Raw genomic sequence first — 19,569 nt, 5'->3', positions numbered from 1 at the left:
ACAGCCGTCACACTTTTCTTCTTCGTCTCTCGAAAAGAGCAGCTACTCGCAGGTGCGCGCGATCTTAATCAGGATAATTCATCACATATTTCTAGGAAGCACGAGAGGCTTCACAACGTTTCCAAGTACACGGGGGAGCGCGGACTAGTGAAGCCGGAAAGCGACTAGCACTTGAGCACATGATTGATTCAGCATCCCGCTCAAGTACAATCTATGTCCCATTGTGTTTCACCCAGGACTTCTCGGCCGTGGACAAGGACAGGCGTAAATGTGCCCGAGGCCGGAGATTCCCGTCAACGCCAGCGGAGAGCCGGCGGATAATGTGAAAATCACGGCCGCGCATCCCCACGGTCTCCCATTCGTGATCACTCTCCGCTCCAACGGGTTGCGGGTATACCGGTGGGACTCACGTTCGTCAACGCCTCCAGCGATGACCCTCGCCCCCGCCGATTTCGCCCGCTCCCTCCCGCGCGACCAGCGACGGCCGTGGCCAGCTGCGCCGGAACGAAGCATGTGCCGTGATCACTCGAAACACGAGTACACCGAAGGGAATAGGGGGAGGGCTCGCCGTCGTTTGAATCTGGAGCATTCCTCGGCTAAAGCCGCGGCGTGCGTGCGTGCGGGCATGCCGCATGCCGTTCTCGTAGCGTCCTCTCGCCACTGGTCCGCACAGCCACTTTCTCTCTCGCGTGGTGGTGGCCGGACCTCGTCGTTTTCGCCCCGTCGAGAAAAACGAGAGTGAAATGGAGAAAGGGCACTCGAGCGGTGAAAGGTGAAGCGAAATCACCGGCCGGCCGAGAGGAGGAAGGGCGGCCAGGGTTAGAGGCCCTCCACACACGATTGTCCGCAAGCGCGCTTGCGCTCGTGTGCACGGTCTAACGCTGGCGACGCCGAGGCGTTGCGCAATGTAGGTCGGCTGCACCTGATTGGCGGCGGAAGAGCGCGCCGATGCCCGGGCGTAGCTCTATAAAAACGGAGATGAGTCGCGGACGGAACTCATCCTCCGACACTTGCCCGAAGTGCCCAACCGGTCATCACCGAGTGCGAGTCCCGACCGACGCCCGGCCCATAACACCATGCACAAGGTGAGTTCGCCATGGGCCCAAAGGGACGGCCGTGGTGGAGCCGGAGGCGGTGGCACGCTCCCTGGATTTGTGCCCCGTCTTCGGACTCCGTGGTTCGGGCCCGCTTCTCAGTCCGCGGATAAGGGATTACGGCAGCGGACCCCCTTGTCGCGTACTGCGAATGCATCGAAACGTGCTAGCTCTGTTGATTTAGCCCGTTCGTTCCTTCGATGGTGTTGAATTAATTTCACATTTGTTCCTTTCATACGTCGGCGTTCAATGCTTCCCACGTACACGTCTGACAAGCGCATTTATTAGCTACATCATGGATGCAGTGTGGCGTGCCTGTTTAGGTTTCGGACTCCTAAAGCACTGTCCTCTCTAAGTCTTTTGAGATCTTTATGGTAAAGTTGCGGATTCACCTATGACATCAGCTTCTTTACGGTCAAATTACCATTTGCAAATTATTTTTAGCTTATGGTGTGCGGTATTTGGAGTAGTTTTTATATCAATAGATGATGTAAGAATATCTGGTGCGAAAGAACGGGCGAGAAAGCTAGCCTAGAAACGTCTGCCGTCATCTTGCCGTTCGCTATAGACATAGCTGCATAGTCTTGCGTAGTTTTCGCATCACATATATGCGCTAATACGTGCCCAAAGCATCTGCATGATTGCTTGAGCAGCACATAGCTAAGGTACGGCGTATGATGGTTATGCATTTGTCCCAGCAACAGAATACTCTGTTTGTGCAATGGCAGTTACGAAAATATCAACGATAGACGTGAGAACTCCCCAACGCGTCGCATAAAACTTCCATTCGCAGTGGTGTCTTCCTAAACTTGGAATTTTTTTTTAGACTAAGTAGTGGGCATATAGATTTCTGACGGCTGATAGTAATGAGTACCTCAATATTGCATTTTCAAGAGGAAGGTTGCTTGACAGCCTACGTTGTGACAAGTTGAGAACCCCACACATAAAAAAAAAAGGTTTGGGCACAACAGTTGCCCGCATGCCTCTGCGAGGCCAGTCGAGCTTGCAGCTGGCAACATCCTACTTCCCCTCCTTCTCTTCTTCTTGTGTTACTGAAGCTCCTGTAATGTTTAATGTCCGTTAATGAAACCTTATAGAGAAACAGGATGATCAATGGCCAGAAAAGGAACGATGTTTAGAAGCTGAAACTGCTGTCGCGCTCGTCAGAAACTGGAGGCAGTGCGCATTACGGCCTTTAAGAATGAAGCATAGCTAATTTCACCCTTCCTTCCATATGCGCAAGCCACGTCAAGTGTTATCAGTGCACACTGGGATCCAGGTACAGCTCTGTGACGCTTTTTAAAGCTTGCAGATGTTTGAGGGCCACTGGCGCTGCAACAGCGCCACCCCACGGCAAAGCGAATCCCCCTGTACATGACCGGCATTTTTGCCTGAGTGCATTGAGGAGTAAACGCGCTTGTGCATTTGGAACGCTAAGCAAACTGCGAGCCCCATTTTCCGCCTTTCTTGCGGGATCAGCTATTTTTCTGTAAGTGCTGTGTCCACTAACAGTTAACCGAATGGCGTCCAGTTGAAGAACGTCAAATTTATTCTCGCGAGTTCACAGTAGTTGTTTCTGATCTGTGATGTGTAGAAGAAATAAAAATTGAGCATCCTATGTACGTTACCTTTATGTTTTTATCAATCTCGTCCACTCGGAATGAAAGCAGGGAAGTTCTTGCGCGTTGCACAAGTATGTTTCACTTGTTCGAGCAGAGCGCTTGATCTTCACTGTATAAGATACTCTCTCTTCTTTTCCAGCTCGTTATCCTCTTCGCCTGCATCTGCGTTGTCGTAAGTTACTTTTCAGCAATTTATCTGGTCAATAGCGTCTGTTTATCGTGAATCACGTGAGCTTTAAACCGTTTGCCACCGAACACAATTCTCTTAAGGTGATTTTATAAAAAACACGTGGTGCTCTCCCAAAAAGTTAATGTGAGAAAAATGAGGATAGCAGTTGTTGTTACGGGGAAAAAAAGATGGTGTACAAGGGCCCTTCAACTAAACCTAGAAATCGTTTTAGGAAACAACATGTCTTAGCCGTTGGAAAGAGAGGTCTGATGACGGAGGTACGAGCTGTGGAAAGCAGCTGTTTCACGCAAGAGTGGATGGAGATGATGCGTTTTCTGCTATTGGACAATGCTGACGCCGATATAATATTTGCATTGCGGAAAAAGTTAACTACATCAAAAAGTTTCGCCAGAAAAGAAGAAAAGAACAACGGAACGTTAGGCGCAAAACGTGGGGGATGGAGCAACAAATATTTGCTATTTGATTAGAAGCAGCCATTCTTGCATCTCGAAGAAGAAAGGGAAGACAATGTTGTTAAGCTATTACGGGGCAAGTAAACAAAGAAAGTCTTCTGAGGTGAAAGATAGCGATTACTTAAATATATCTTTAATTATTAACTTTGTGGTCACAATTTTGTACAAGTATTGTACAAAAAATTGAAAACATCACCTCCGATTGTCTGTAATGTGCTGCATCTTACGCAACTATTAGAGGAGGGGCACAAATTGACACACATGCAGAGAAGGACAGGCAAGATGAGAGGCATTCTCGGTGAGTTTGTGAATTTTTGCCCCTCTTCTCGTAGCTATGTTGCGCCATTTAGCCGTACACGAAATAATTTGCACAGCTCTTCTTCTGTACTGAAATGAAAGTAGCTGTGGCGCGAACGGCGGATCTCGGCGGCTTTTTAAATGTTTTGGGGGCTTTTTTTGAAGCGCGGAGAAAAGAGCGACGCCAAAGGTAGCTCGCTGTAAGCAACCGAATGTGTTGTTTTTAAATGTGCTCTAGAAACCTTGTGCGATAAAGGTAATAATGAAAACGTGAGCTAAATAATTACCAATTGGTAAATAATTAGGAACTGAAAATTACTGGAGGCTTCTTTAGGAGATCGCTAACAATATAGGGGTGGGATTTCAGCTGCCATTAAAGTTACGCTTCCATTCAAAACGTCCTCCGTGTTGGCTGGGACCCCCCGTATAAACTGAAAGCCAAAGAAAGCCAGCGCTTTGATAGCTTGGGTGAAAGCAAATGGAGTTGGCCACACGCAGAAAAGTCGAAACTTTAAAACAGAAGATTTCGTGGCATTAGTCAAAGTAAACATTTAAAGAAACTGACATTGCGCTGGATTCCATGTCCCTCAGTGTGGCGACAGCGCGTGAGTGTCCCTTCCAGTCAATAAAATTCAATGCCCAGCACGCTTCAATTCATCCTTCTTTGTGTTTCCCGAAAGGTTTTACATTAGAAGCGCCTAACTACGCAAGCCTCCGTAATTTTGTGATTGGTCGGCAGTGTTGCGTACGAATGACTTCATAAATATGGGTCATAGTAGGAACCCCACTGATAGTCTCGTCTTTAGTGTATGATCCAATAACGGTATCCTCGGCTCGCAAGTCCAAAGCATTTAGGTAACTATCTTTCGAGTCCCGAATCCTCAAACAAATATGTTTAGTGTACTCAAGTGGTTCGTCAGAGCAGGCACCCAACATGCTCGCACCTTCAACCTCCGAGTGACAGAAAATGTATTAAAGGAAGCGTTCTTTCAATGACAGGCAGTTCCTTCGATGGCAGTATACATGGCTCTACCTACCAGTCTGAGCGCCTGTGACCACTGGCTGTATTTTACAGCGATAACCGTTATCGACTCTCTCCCCTAGTTGTTTTGATATCTGTCATTCATTTTCCACCGCCGAAATCGTAGATTGCTTTGCAAGTTTACAAAGAAATCAATAAAGGAATGCTAAGTTACGTTAGTGGGTTCGAACCCCTGTTATACACATTAGCAGTCGGAAGTTTCACCTTTCCACCATTCCACCGATGCTATAGACAAGAACAACACTGCGCCTGCAGTAGAGCGCGCTCACTCCCCTAGTTACTATGACGACGGACACCATGCTCTGCAGCGTACCTCTATACCAGCAAGAGGTGAAACTGCCTAAATTAATCCAGCGGTAAAATTTGAAAGGCGGGATAGAACGGAGAAGAAGGGAGCCGTGTCACTCCACTTGTTTACCGTAGGTGGCTGCCACCTTCCAAGAGAAAAAACGACTTGGACTAGAGCCGACATTGAAGAAAGCTTTCTTCGTATTGAAAACAGATTTCTCGAGCCCATCTTTGAATGTTTGCCCAAATCACGCGACTCGAACAGATACCAGACAAAACAGAAAAATACTTTGTATAATATTGTATCTGCTGTTGCTTCACTGTTTCGTGTTCTGGACGAAAGTGCAATATTTTTTCCCTCTCTAAATCCCGTCTTTCTACGCCGATTCTCCCCATCCTCGCGCAAGGTAGCAAACCAGAAACTCGGAACTTATTAACCTCCCCGCCGTCCCTCCCTCTCTTCTCGTAGTTCTAGCAAACAAAAGTCATTGGGTATTCGGCGCCACGTCTTTGCATGCATCTACAGAGTAATTTGTAAGCTATAGAGTGGTTCTCAAAGAACGTCACTGGTCATTTTGGACAAAGAACTTCCGCTAGAATGGGCGGCTGAGCTTAAGAGAAAACGAAAAGGTTTGTAAATGTGGCGTCAGCTTGCTTACCATGGAACTTCTCACACGCAGGCCGCACAGCGGGGCTTCGCGCCGGTGGAGAACTACCCGCCGATCCCGTACTCCTTCAACTACGCGAGCCAGGACGCCGAGGGCTCGCACACCCACGAGCAGAGCGGCGACGGCGCCGGACGCGTCACGGGACGCTACACCATCCAGCTGGCCGACGGCCGCACACGCACCGTCACGTACACGGCCGACGAGAACGGATACCGTGCCGAGGTCGTCACCAACGAGCTGGGCACCGAGTCCAAGAACCCCGCCGACGTCGTCTTCCAGTCGAGCGCCCCAACCGGACCTGAGGCCGCCATCGCCAACGAGCCCAACCGAATCAGGGGCTAGGCGGCTACTTTGAGAAAAATTCCTTGCCGATTGCGTCCGCTTGCCTTTTGTGTGTGACGCCATGTTCCTTCCACAAATATCTCCAAGCCGCTAATGCCTGGGGTTCCAGTGCGTCACAAGGCGTTGTAAATTTTTCTTCTCCCTCTTTGTGGCTGAGATTCTTTCTTATCGTACTTATCGTATTCGTACGATTCAACGCATCCCTCTACGGTCCTTGTCTGAAACGTTGTCCTGTTATACAGTTATCGACGCTCTTGTGTGACTCTCAATCCCTCTTTTTCCCTGCTCGTAGGTGTAGAAACTCCTTTCCTGACTAGGGACCTCGTGGCTTGCATTTTGCGCAGACGGTCCTGGGTGAAGCTCGGGGTGGGTTCTCTTCGGTGTGGGCACATCGTTGGGGCTTTGCATTAAAAGCGGGTCGTGGCAGCCGCTGGTGATCGGCTTTGCATGAGGTACACGTATTTACTCTCTGAAGCGGGATCTTCCCATTCGTCACTCGTCGTTCCGGTTGTAGTTCTGTCCTCGTTTACCCGTACCAAGTAGCGCGACGCGCTCCATGTGCTGCTGCCTTAAGTGAATGTCCTGCGTGCGTGTGTGTGTCCTGACGTCTCGTCGTCGTTGTCTCTACCTCCGCGTTCTGCGCCTGCCTCTTCACTACCGTGGGAAAATGTTTGTCCTGTGTTGTGACTTTGGTGCAGACATGTGCATAATAAAGAGTGATACTCATAGCTTGGCATCGTTTGAGTTGTCGGTGACTTTGCAGCGCATGACTGAGCGTGGAATGGCTGCAGATCATCTGGAAGAAAAAAAAAATAAAAGCTCGGGAAGATGACACGGTAATGGGGCTGCTAAATGGCGACATTAGAAAAGCTCTCTGAAAAAGCAAACTCCTAGGATTTAGGTACGCCTTTTTCGGTAGTTTTCACAAGCATTGTTTAGCTTGTTAATATTGCGAAATATACATATGTGTACATGAACTGAACGGGTTATTTTACCTCACATCTGGAGTCACGTGATAGCCACGTTGCAAGGCAAGCAAGTCAAATTTCTATGACAAGTCTGTCGCTCTCTTTGATTTGATTTGTAAACGATTCGATGCTATGTAAGGTGTTGAAGAAGCAGCCACCTAACTACATCTTTAATGTTTCACGTAGCGCTGAAAAGAATGGCGCGTCGAGTCTGATGATGCGTAAACATAAGTCACTGACGTGGATAACACAAATTTTTCTTCGAATATAGTATAAACGCTTGAGTACTACTAGTAACAACAGCACAGGTGAAAGCTAGCTTGTAAGACTGTGCATTACTAATACTTATGTATTTGCGTAATAGTTACTTAATTGCATAATACTTACGCAATTTTTCCGTCCGTTCACACTCTCACTCAGCGCTAAATAGTTTCACTGCAATTACAAAACTAATAAACAAACACTCGCCAGCAGTGTTACTTGTGTGTTGACTTGAGCAATCTTCAGCGTTGCTATGCTTATCTCATGTGTTCTTGACCCAAAATGTGTGTAGCAGTTTAACAACGTTTGTGAAAAAAAAAGAAAAACATTCCCGAGATGTTTTGGTCACTTCGGCATGAAGTTGAGCTTGTGTCCTAAAAAGAATCATTATGGTAAAAACGAAAACATTATCGGTGACCATCATACGTTGTCGTCGTGAACAATTCCAAAAATTCACTGATGCGTGGCCATCAGCCATGTCAAGCTGAATGCGCCGCTTGTTGTCAGGTCAGCGCAATGGGATTAGTACATTAGAGTGAAGTCGCCTAGAAACGCCAAACGCTGATTAATTACCATTAATCCAATTAATGCGGTTAATTGATATCTGCCTCTCTACCGAAGAATAGTTCAGAGGTCTAATCAATGAAGTTAATTCACAAAGTTTTCGCTCGTAACTGTTCTTTGCCATTGGCCGGCCGCCTTCTTCAATAATCTGTCCAATACAAGCATAGCCTGGAGTTTTCTCTTACGAGTTATTTTATCACAAAAGCTTATCGGGAATATGGTGCAGGTGCCCGCCCTCAGACATCACTCCTATACACATTAAGTATCGACATCCACAACATCCACTCGACATGATGGCCAATAATATTTGCTCGTTCCGATTTCGACAAACTACTGACGCTTCTTCAGCATCAACCATAGTGAAAGTATTTCCAATACCCATTTTCCGTGGTTCGTCACCACTCTTATCTTCAGGTGGGCTGTGTACGCGTTTTAGCTACCGATTTGACGATTTGTTATAGCTGCTTGGCGTTCCACGCAATTGTATAACTTAACGTGGCAACTGCACGGATAGCCCATTTTAATCGTTGACACTCGCAGTCACCACGGAGTGGAATATCGACGCATGGAACCCTTCAGAAAGTACATGCCAAATACGTTCCACAGCGCTGCCACTTTATGCTTTCTCGACTTCAGGAGAGAACATCTTGCTCTTTCATCTATATGACTGTATACCCCGTACACCACGACATAGCTCACTGAAACGTGGCAGTTTCATGAACCACTTCATAATCAGTTGAAAGCCAGTAGCTCCCTGCTGTGGCGAAGTCATAGTTTATTGTTATATTTCAATCAGCCGCTCCTTAGAGCTGGTTAATTGTGAGTATAATCTTTTCCCACACACTGTGCATGCCATAGCGGAGCAGCTCTATAGCACAGGCGCCCGAGAAATAACGTTGCGGCGTTGGGGTCCCCACCCCTACGCCAGACCTGACTCAACCACAGCATTCTTTCCGACGCTCACGCCTTAGCTATGATTTGCATGACTGCGCACACAACGAGAGACGAACGCCCGCGCCCCCACAGGTCACAAGATGCCAAGCAAGGACGACGGTGGGATAGACGCCCACCACTACCGGTCTCTCGCGTGGGGATAACGCATTGTATTTTTCTGAGCGCAATTGTTAAAGAAACAAGGGAAGGCGCTCGTACACGCACACACACAACGGTGGTAGGCAGCTGACCGAACGCGAATCCGGCGGGTTTCGACACGGCATGCGTGTGCAGTCTGATATCGAATTCACTTCGTTTATTTAAACTGATACCTGCTCAGGTAGTCAAGCGGCCATGGCATTGCGCTGTGGAGTTCGAGGTCACGGGTTTGGCTGCGGCTGTCGCATTCTAGTACGGATGGAATGCAAAAACGTTCGTGTACCGTACAGTCGCGGACAGAATATTACGGACCATGAAATCTAAGAAAAAGCTGCATATCTTCGCAGCCTCACAACGCGATCTGGTATTTGCATTTTGGACCTCGACTATAATATGCTAACAACGTTGTCGTGGGCAGTTTTACTGGTTACTGCTACAAGCTGCTCGGGAATTGAACGTTTTCGGAGATCCCGTGGTCCATTTTATTCTGTCCGCGACTGTACGTATAGGTGTACGATAAAGAACTCCAGGCAGCAAGAAATTATTTCGGAGCCCCGATTACGGTGTGCCTCATGATGACATCGTGGTTTTGGCGCGTAAAACCTCTGGATTTAGTTATTCTCTTTAGGAAACTGTCATGGGATGGGATATATGCGTCCTTAGTCGATGCAGACTAATTGGGGGCATTTTAGCCCGCAGGGTGCTAATGAAATTGTAACAGACAATAACATGGAGTTTACAAGAACCTTTTAGGAAACAGGAAGGAGTGAGAGAAATGAAGACCCTGTTGATCTTGTGGGTAGAGACTGACATAAACTTTCCTATTCTTTGTGAGTACTTAGTACAACTATTTAAGCAGCCTTAAAAACACGCAAGTTTTAGGAGACGGCGACATAGGTCGCCGTCTCCTAAAACAAGCTAAGCGAAAGTGCACGTACAGAGCAGAGAAGCTTTTATGTGCTCGGAAGGTGTCGCTGCAGTTAGCAGTCATGAGCAACAACGCCACAGTCAAAAATGTTCGCCGAAAAAATGCTGGTGCATGCTAGCTGATACCGAAAAAGAAAGCTGAAGAGTAGCAATTCTTACGATACGTTCCGACCTCCAAATCTTCCTTGTTTTACAGTGGCCGCTAAAAGTGGGCTACCGTAAAAGCGCTCGACAACAAAAAAAGTAAACGGATAACGTGGCCTGTGCATCGCGTATAGGAACACTGTTCAACGAAGAGACCATTTCGCGCGTATACTCGAAGTGCAAAGTAACGCCGAAGTTTTTTTTGTTTTCTTTTAATATCCAAAAGCTGTATCGACGGGCCTGACGACTCTCGATGACGTTTCTACAAGCGGCAGGATCAGTGCAAATGATTAGATGGCAGAATTTAAACACCCAAATTGGCTCGTTCGACATTCATGCCATACAGTCATATAACTCTAAAAACGAACCAGGGCCTGTATTCGCATACACGCATACACAAAGAAAAAGCTCTTCCGCTGCAATTGTTCGCAAGAGTAAATACCAGCCAATTCTGATGGTCAACATATTACTAGGGAAGACGGCCGTCCAACGGCAAGGAACACTTACGTATGAAAAGTTTTGTGATTTCTGTCCCAGGAAGAATGACGAAACACGAACTGCATGAATGTCCTATACATCTATGTTTTTTCTGCTGACGTTTTCTGCCCTCCACTGAATTGCAAATACAATCCCTCCATTATGTACAAACTTCGTAATCCCTAACCATGGACAGTTTCCTCGGCGAACAAAGACAAGGAGGTGTACAAGACATATGACGTGAGATTTAAAGAAAGAAAACATTCTGCAAGAAAGAACTACAAAGGAAGCACGGCAACCGGAACCCTATAGGCCTGACTGCGACGTGGCGAGAGGAACGTGAAAAAGAATAAATATTACCAAGGCGGAGTCCTGGAACAACTTCACATTGCACAAGCACTTAACATGGCCTCACAGCGGAACGGCTCATGACGCGCGTGTGTGTTCTTTAGCTACCAACAACAGGTGCATACGTACAAGGAGGTCGACCTTGGATATGCAGCGCCGACAATGAGTGCATGTTCCGACGCGTAGGTAAGTTCCATAGGGTCAATAGAGGGGCAGAGACGCGCTCGAGATAGGATCTGTTGTTGGGGTATCTTGGCGCCGCCACAGAATCTCCGTGAGCGTGCCAGAGACGAAAATTGCTAGGTAAGGGCCTCCGGCGCAAGTCCGTGCTGCGCCGGTCAGTTCTTGCGCGCGACCGCGTGCCGACTTGTGAGATATGACGAGACGTCGCAAGTGCGTAATGCGCACACCTGACGCAACGCTCCGGGCGAAGTGACGAGATGATTGTTACAATCGCGGGAAGACCATGACAATTGTCTGCCGACTTCATCGTTCTCACAGCTCTGCTACTGCTAGTTATACGTCCCATTTCCTCGCTGGGTCATCGTTGCTTCCCTTATCTGTCACCCATATCTTCCTGAGCTTCGATGATGTAAAATTTCCCTTAATGTAGTTATACCACGTTTACTCTTGTCACTGACATAAATTTGCACCACAAGGTTCTAATGTTAAACTGCTTACTACCGAGAAGTAATCATTGTGTCTATCTCTGTCTCCTGTTCTCTTTTTCCCTGATCGTCTTCTTCGTCGGCAGTTTTACAAGGATCCCTGCAGCTAACACGAACTGGTAAGAATAACTGGACTCGGCAAGTATAAGTTTCTTACGATTGCTTAATCCCTTTGGGTGCTGCAGTGCTAGGTATGGCATACATGGAAACGCCAAAAAGTAGGGACTTCTGACTGACTTGTTTTCAGGAGAGCCTGGCATCTTGACGTCGCGTATGGTTAATGATGTTTCGCTTCTCCCAGAGGCTTAGTATTTACGAAAACTGCATGTAAGGTGCCGGTATTAGTATAGTTACACAAACAATTACTACTTAAGCATTATCCTTTGCAGTGATACAGTTATATCCAATGCCAGAGTTCATACTTTCCACTAGCTGCATATGTAAGAAAGACGTGAATGTTCGCGCTCTTAGCCAGTTTCGATCGCGCCGTTCTGTTTTCTTAATTCAACTAATAACGTCTTGCTAGAACAAACATAAATGGAATGCAGCGTTTAATATGAAAGACCTAACACTTGCCGTTAAGGCTGGATTCCAAGAAAGCGGTATTTGTGTAGATAGTCATATTTTAGACAAGCCACGTCCAAAAATCACAAACTAATATTGCATAGCTCCGCGTGACCGCAGTTTGACTGCATTCTTTGAGAAACTTACTGGTAGCAGATCTTCTCCCGACGTAGTATTCTGAGAAACCTTCTCGACTTATCAGGGCTATCCATTAACGGGAAAGTAACGCTGGAAGGTTGTTTTCCTTTAATTGTTCGCCACATCCGCTTCCAGTTGTTAGTTAATGGGTCCACCCGGAAAATATGAACGGAAGTCGTCGATCGGCAGCTCCACCGCCTTCTTCACCGCATAAAATTGAGGCACGAGAAAGGTACTAGTACATCAGAAAACGCTACCTTTACAATGATTTCATACCTCGCCCTCTTTTTATGTTTAAAAGACGCGTTATTCGTTAAAAAAATTACTTCGGCGACTGGGACGGCCCTCGACGTCGCGGCACTTCCGAATCAACGCCTGCCAACGGCGACTCGCATTCCTCGACGTAACGCGGGTCGTTCTCACGTTATTAACGCGTACGCATCGCGCACGTCAGGTCAGGAACGCGGCATTGTTCGCCTGCACGAGGACGGACACAACGAGAGGGAGGACCTCCCTGGAGGCCGGCCGCTTCTCAAGCGCGCGGTAGTTCGTGCACGCCGAAAACTCAAGGGCGAACTCGTTGATGCCGGGAGGAGACGCCGTGCCTGCCTCTGAGGAGCGCGCCAAGAACATCATCTTGCTTGAGGCGGGGAGCGCTGTGGACGAACACAGCACCGCATCTGTTCCGTGCAGCGCGAACAAAAGCGAGCGCGCGTACCATTCCCCGCTCTCCTCGCTTTAGAGGAAGTCGAACAGCAGGGCGGAGGAGCACGAAGCTTCCCGTTGGAAGAGCAGAAAAAGAACAAAACGTGCAAGTTGGTTCGAATTTCTCGATTCGATTGGCTTGCATAGTTCATTAAATTCTGTGGCATAGTTCATTGGGTTCATTGACTCATTGATTAGTCGTTGATTTAGATTCAGCGCCGTGTCTTGTCATTCTTCCTTTGCATCGTCTTCGCCTCTGCTGCCGCCTACAACCATAAAGCTTCGTCTTATTTGGTGCATGCCACGTGATGAATTCACTACCAGCCTTAATATATGCACGTTGGTCAAACTATGCCAACGAACTACACCAGTTAGAAAGCTGTGTAACATGATGAATGAGGCAATCTACGTCGGTCTTTGTAATGCAGGTTGCAGAGTTCACCCTATGGAAATCACAGCCCATGCAGGTTCAATACGCTCGGGTACAAATAATCACGGAGGCCAGCATTTAAGAGAGAGGATGTTAAACCGTGGACGGACTGTTGGAAGCGTAATTTTGATTTATCACTTCAATACTTTATTCTTTTTCTTTTTTTAAAGGTTTCGGAAATTGCTAACTTAAAAGAAGTCAAGCGTCAAGTTAGCAACTCCTTAACCCTACGCCAACAGATGTCTCCATTCCCGTGAAATGTTTCTGTAAGAGTGATAAAATCATGCTAATATGATACATTAGTGCATGACTTACGTGAAAGTATCCCATTAATTAAATAATTTCTGCAAACGCCCTGTCATTAGTGGTTTGGTGCAGAGTGGTTTATAAAATATGAATATTGTATGGTTTGAACGCTCAATCTAATACAGTTAAAGCCAATCTATTCGAGATGCTGCGTTGCTTTTGCGCACTATATACATCCAGTATCGCTGTTTCTGAATTATACTAGTGACGCAGATAAGGAACCGGGCGTTGACATATGCAAATAATGTGGCGTAAGGTCACTGTCCCCCCCGTACAGAAGAATCCTTCCATAAATGATTTGTATTACGCGTGTCTGGCACTGTGCGCGCGCGCGTTTTTGTTGCTGATTTTCGTGATATCGGTGGCACCGGTGCCTCTACAAAACAACGATGAATGTACCCCGCCAATGCGGGCATTGTCGTGTACGTCTACATCCGCACGCAGCCTCGGCCATCGGTTATCAAAAGTGTTACCTTTCAGGATGAGCGCAGGTATGTCTATATTGTCACGAGTAGATGGCTCTGCTTTCTAGCGGTGAGCTCTTCTTCACCGGATTGCCACTGTTATCGCTAGGCGCAAGACGCGCCTGCTCTATCTAAAGTTTCCCGATTGTTGTCGCCGATTCTACAGTTAAAGAGTATTGTCTTATTGGACTACACCCACGACGCGAATACTGTATTGCCCGCTCTCGAGGGTACGCAGATACCAGCGACTACTCTGGAATGTAAAGTGATGCGTGCGTAAATAGCGGGCGCACTCGGTCCGATAGATTCCACGACCGACAACTGTTTTCACCGCTGTCGTTGTGGCTTGATATCTGCTTGTTGTTCGGAACACAAGTTCGGCCAACAGAGAGTCAGCGGCTTAACTTACAGTTTTGGCAGTGCTCGATTCTTCACGTTCCTTACAACGCGACGCCATCACATATTCCTGCTGAAGTGGACTAATTCTTACGTTTCGCTTCAGTGGGTTAACCGGGGAGTATTAGCAACGCCTGCCCGCGGTATGGGCGCATCGTTGGACGCACGCGTTTGGCCTCCAAGAGATGTCTTGGATGTGAGTCAAGGTATGTGGGACGAGCGACGCCGGGAAAGCTCACTGTTGGCATCGTTCCGATAGCGCGCCTGTCACCGTCCTGGAATGCTGCTGCAGCGCGACACAGAACATTCTAGAAACCGCGTTGTTCGTTGTGTCTGAATGTCTCCGTCGAGGGCGCAAGCGTTGGAACGGCCATCATTCAGCCTGAAAAGTTACCAAGTGCTGCACAAAAGTAGACTGTCTGGCCCGATTTTGCGCGTTTTTCAGTGTGGCAAGTGAAGTCAAATGTCAAGAGTAACAAGCATAAAAACACTATTCACACGTTTCATGTAACGTTAATCTTGCTTGTTAAATATGAATCTTTGGGATAACCAGTTTCAAGAGAATACGGTGTAACGACAGAAACTCGGTACATAACAACACATCCGAACAAGCAGACACAGGCGTATGTGTTGGAGTCTGTTCGCATAGGAAAGATGCGTCACGTGACTCCCACACCTTGGTTCACTCAAAAGCACGGTAGTAATGGCATGTAAAATGAAAAGATAAATACAAAAGATGAGACTGAGAGTTGAACGTGTACGGATGCACGCGCCTGACGGCAAATAGTATAGGCTCCTTGCTGGTGGGAAGATAGGCGAGACCCTTACTTGCGACGCGATGTGACACAAAGTTATAGCCCACTCTCGTCATATGGGTATGTCAAACGTACAGGCACGGTCCATTCATCTTATGAAAACAGAAAGATGGCCAAATTCACAAACACAGCACCGAAGGAGCGGATACGCGCGCAGTGCTCCTAAAGGGAAAGAGAAACTAGAGGAAACGCAAAGGGGGGAGGAGGAGAGGAGGAAAAGGCAGGTTGCAACAGACGGATGTGTGTTACGTGGCAAAAATTGTGCCCTCTTCCGACCCCTCGTTATACACGACCAGAGAAAAGACACGCGCAGCGGCGGTCTCGGTTTCTTCTCCGGCAGTGTGCCTTCTTCCCGCTCCGCCGCCTCCCTTCCTTGCAAGGACGTGGAACGCGTGTGCGTGCGATCTCGTCTCCTTCTCCGTGCCCTTTGACACCGCAGCTTCCTTTTATTTCTTTTCCTATTTTACTTTACTCCGCACCTTTCTTCTCAACATTCGGCCGCACTTCTAGTTCCTCCAGAGCCGTAGGAGGCACGCCGCCACCGACGTTTCTTCCGCCGCCACGCGAGCGCCGCTTGTCGTATTGAGGTCGCTCTCGCCGCAAGACTCCCGCGCTGGACGGAAGCTGGCGCCAGTAGGCGTGCGCCTGCAGTCAGCATGCGGCCGCTACCTTCTTTCTTTCTTTACTTTCTCTCGCTCTCTCGTTTCCTTTTCAAAGAAAGCTCTTTCCCATACGCTGCCGGAAAGAAAAAATACGCGCCATGTGCGCGCATCTGTGCAAACTATGATATGTGATCCCGGTTTTGGGGAGGTGAGACATGTGGTGTCTGCGTGTCTGCTGTGTAGTTACTGAAATCCTCTCCTCTCTTTCCTCTTGGACATGACGCGTGCCGAATCCCGCCGGCGGCCTCGAGGAGGCTGAACAAAGTGCACGGTGCTCAACAACCGGCACGCTTTGCAGGAGACTTCTGCAATTTCCCCGGCACTTGCTAGTCACATTTACCAGTAACTGCAGACCAACAGAATCGCTCACCACGCTAAACTACCGCGCGTGGAACTGCCGGTTGGAGAGAGGAATGGGCTAGACTAGCTCCGGCGATACTCACGCAGACATCAGGCGAAGCTCCTCTCGATCGATTTTGTACGCAGGTGTAGCTCTTTGTTTTCTAGATGACCAATGTTCATGTTCAGATGACCAATCTCCAGATGACCATTCCGATGGTCGTGTACCTAAATTTCGGAGCGGTTTCTTCGCCCTGGTGGCCAAAGTCATTCGGAGCCATCCAGTGCAACAAGCCCAAATGGAGCAAACTTTCCGTAGAGTGTAAGAATGTGATGAGATCGAGCGGAAGCAAAACTTGCACTGTAGCGTCCCAGCAGGAAGCTCAACGGGCGCTAGCAATAGCAGCGAGTGTCCCTTCAGCGCGTAAATTCTCACTTTCAATGCAATCAGTGATCTCGATCAGATCTCTGATACGGATTATTTTTATGCCGTGCTCTCTATAGGGCCCGACACCATGTGGTGGTGATCCCACTGAGCATTTCCCATTTCTTTCCTATTTCGCTAAAAAAAAGAAAAAGAAAAACAAAGGAAACGGAAAAAGTTCTCGTAATACTTCCTGTTTCGTCCTTTATCAAACACGCAAGCACACCCCAAAACGTACGCAAGTACGATTCTCGAGAGACCGCAGGACTTCTTCCGGGGCATAGTGCTATGTTGCGCGTGACGCTGCTTTGTGCTCCATACCATGTTAGAAAAAAAAAAAATAGAAATGTTGAGGAGTAACGAAACTGGAAAGCTAGGCAAGCTCAGCTTTCTTTTTTTTTTTTTTTTGGTAAGGCAATGGGTCTCGCCTGCTGGTTGTCCGTTGTGGTTAGACGCTGTTTTTCACAAGCGTTGCCCTCTAACCCCGGAAGAAGGCAGCGCCGTCAGCAGAGACGCTGAGACGTCTCCCTGCCGACGGCGTCAATAGAGGGAGCCACGTACCTGCTGGTAACACTCAAGCCGCGCTCCTCGTACGTGACTTCGCCAATGGAACTTTCGTGCGCAGGAGCGGACGTACGCCGTCTTACACAAAGCTGAATTCTGAAGTGCTATACATATACAGCTGCCACAAAAAAAATTAAAGCCACAAATTTTACGCAAGAAAGTTGGTAATGAGGTTACAGAGACAATATATACCATTAAAATATACTTAGAGTACGGTGGCAGATGCTGCTTTGAAACTGCAAGTAAGCCGGTATTGCTGTAAATGAAGATTTCTAAAGGCATAATTGTCGCAAACACAAAGGACGCCACTGATTTGGCGGTAAGATAACCTTACGTAGTGAAAAAAAAAAGTCAGATGCGTTGCGTTCATAAGCTGACTTGTACGAAACGAATCACGTATCATTATTTACTTGTAATCAGTCACATTTTTGGTAATTTTGTGATTTAACGATCATCTTGTTTACTCGACAACGCTCACTGCCAATTAATTAGTTTTTTTAGGTAACCAATTACCTATGTAGCCCTATAAGAAGCCAACAAACACTAACACTAAGGACAACATAGGGGAAATTACTTGTGCTTAATAAATGAAGTAAGGAAACGATAAATTAATGAAAATGAAAGTGGATGAAAAAACAACCTGCCGCCAATGGGGAACAATCCCACAACCTTCGCATGCTAAGGTTGTGGGATCGTTCCCCACCTGCGGCAAGTTGTTTCGCGTGCGATGCTCTACCAATTGAGCTACAGCGGCGCCGTTGCGATGCGAAGGTTGTGGGATCGTTCCCCACCTGCAGCAAGTTGTTTTTTCACCCAATTTCATTTCCATTAATTCAGCGCTTCTTCATTCCATTAATTAAGCACAAGTAATTTCCACTATGTTGTTCTTGGTGTCAGTGTTTGTTGGCTTCTTATGATATGTCATATAAACCTAATTGTACGATTGCAGCACACGAAGACTATTTTTATGGCTGAAGATTATGCTGTTATATTTTTAATTAAATTACAAATTTGGCCACCTTTCCCGGGGGCTACGAGTCCTTGTTTAAATCTAAAGAGCTAATGCACCGCTAATGAGTGAAGCTTGCCGGCAGAAGCTCCAGCGGGTGTGTTTCCCGACAAATTGAAGCGGCGCTTCTATGGCTCGATGCCGATGACCACTTCGGACATTGATGCCCGGAAATCACCTATGGATGACTTTTCACTGTTTCACTGGCCCTACCTGGAGCCCCGTCTCGAAGCACCAGCGAAAATAAAACCCTGTGTTTCATATAGCACCCAAAGGCGAGCATCGCGGCCATCAGTAACCACAATGTTCGCAAAATGTTCGTACGTTGAAAGGCCAGCAAGGAAGCTTCACGCCTTCTCTTTACATTTCTGAGAGACCCCAAACGGTTCGACACGTGGTGAACGCCATAGTGAAACTGCAAAAGACACTAAGACTCTTGCAGGCCTTGCTCCCCCCAGGCTAACACCTCTTCACCTGCAGGCGCCTTCCTCCTCCTACACTCGCTTCTTCAAACATAATCTCGCGATTTCACTGACGGGCCACGTACGCTTGCGCGTAAAAGTTAATGAATATAATGTACATGGGTAAGGGCTGCAGGTTATGCCCTGATTGAGCCAGGCCAGTAGCATACATTTACTCTATTTGCGCAATTTTAGTAAAACTTGAGACGGAAGTAACCTTAGAGTAATAGATCAAATTTTAGTAATTGGTCAATTAATTTTCTTACGCAGTAATTCGTCCATTTTTCTCGATTACATATTTAAATTGAGCCAGGCCAGTAGCATATATTTACTCTATTTGCGCAATTTTAGTAAAACTTGAGACGGAAGTAACCTTAGAGTAATAGATCAAATTTTAGTAATTGGTCAATTAATTTTCTTGCGCAGTAATTGGTCCATTTTTCTCGATTACATATTTAAATGAAGTATTTGTAGTTGTAATCGGGTACTTTGTTTCTGTAACGTGTACAAGGCTGTTCGTAAGTATGCAATCAACCGTGCAACCTTCGTGACTTTGTGATTTCACAAACATACGAATTTGGTGAAAAATACGTGACTTCTCACTGACGTCATTCACGACTCCGTTAGGACGTGAAATTCATAGCTGTGATTTCTTCAGTTTTTTTACTAATAATCAACCATTCTTTTTTTTTTTCGTCAAAGAGATGTAAATATGACTTTACAGGAAAATTTAACCTTTTAAACTCGTTTAGAATTCCTAAGCGATACTGAAACTAGAGGCAACGAATAAAATAATATTATCAGTGCATCAATATATAATTATCAATGCACATTTTGTTTTTTGTATG

The 19,569-nt window shown here is 47.0% G+C and overlaps 1 protein-coding gene across 1 annotated transcript; it reads left to right on the top strand.

Moving 5' to 3' along the window:
* The first annotated feature begins 965 nt into the window (after positions 1-965).
* On the top strand, positions 966-6,728 carry LOC135908363 (cuticle protein 10.9-like). The gene is made up of 3 exons (XM_065440128.2): positions 966-1,085; positions 2,856-2,888; positions 5,666-6,728. The coding sequence occupies exons 1-3, from the start codon at positions 1,077-1,079 to the stop codon at positions 5,993-5,995; spliced, it is 372 nt and encodes a 123-aa protein (XP_065296200.1). The 5' UTR covers positions 966-1,076; the 3' UTR covers positions 5,996-6,728.
* The last annotated feature ends 12,841 nt before the right edge of the window (positions 6,729-19,569 follow it).

This window comes from Dermacentor albipictus, chromosome 5 (genome assembly GCF_038994185.2).
Source record: "Dermacentor albipictus isolate Rhodes 1998 colony chromosome 5, USDA_Dalb.pri_finalv2, whole genome shotgun sequence".
Taxonomy (NCBI): Eukaryota; Metazoa; Arthropoda; class Arachnida; order Ixodida; family Ixodidae; genus Dermacentor; species Dermacentor albipictus.
This window is presented reverse-complemented; position numbering and strand designations above follow the sequence as displayed.

Coding starts and splice junctions, on each gene's coding strand:
- LOC135908363 (XM_065440128.2), top strand. Junction 2,889..5,665: donor TCGCCTGCATCTGCGTTGTC/GTAAGTTACTTT, acceptor TCTCACACGCAG/GCCGCACAGCGGGGCTTCGC.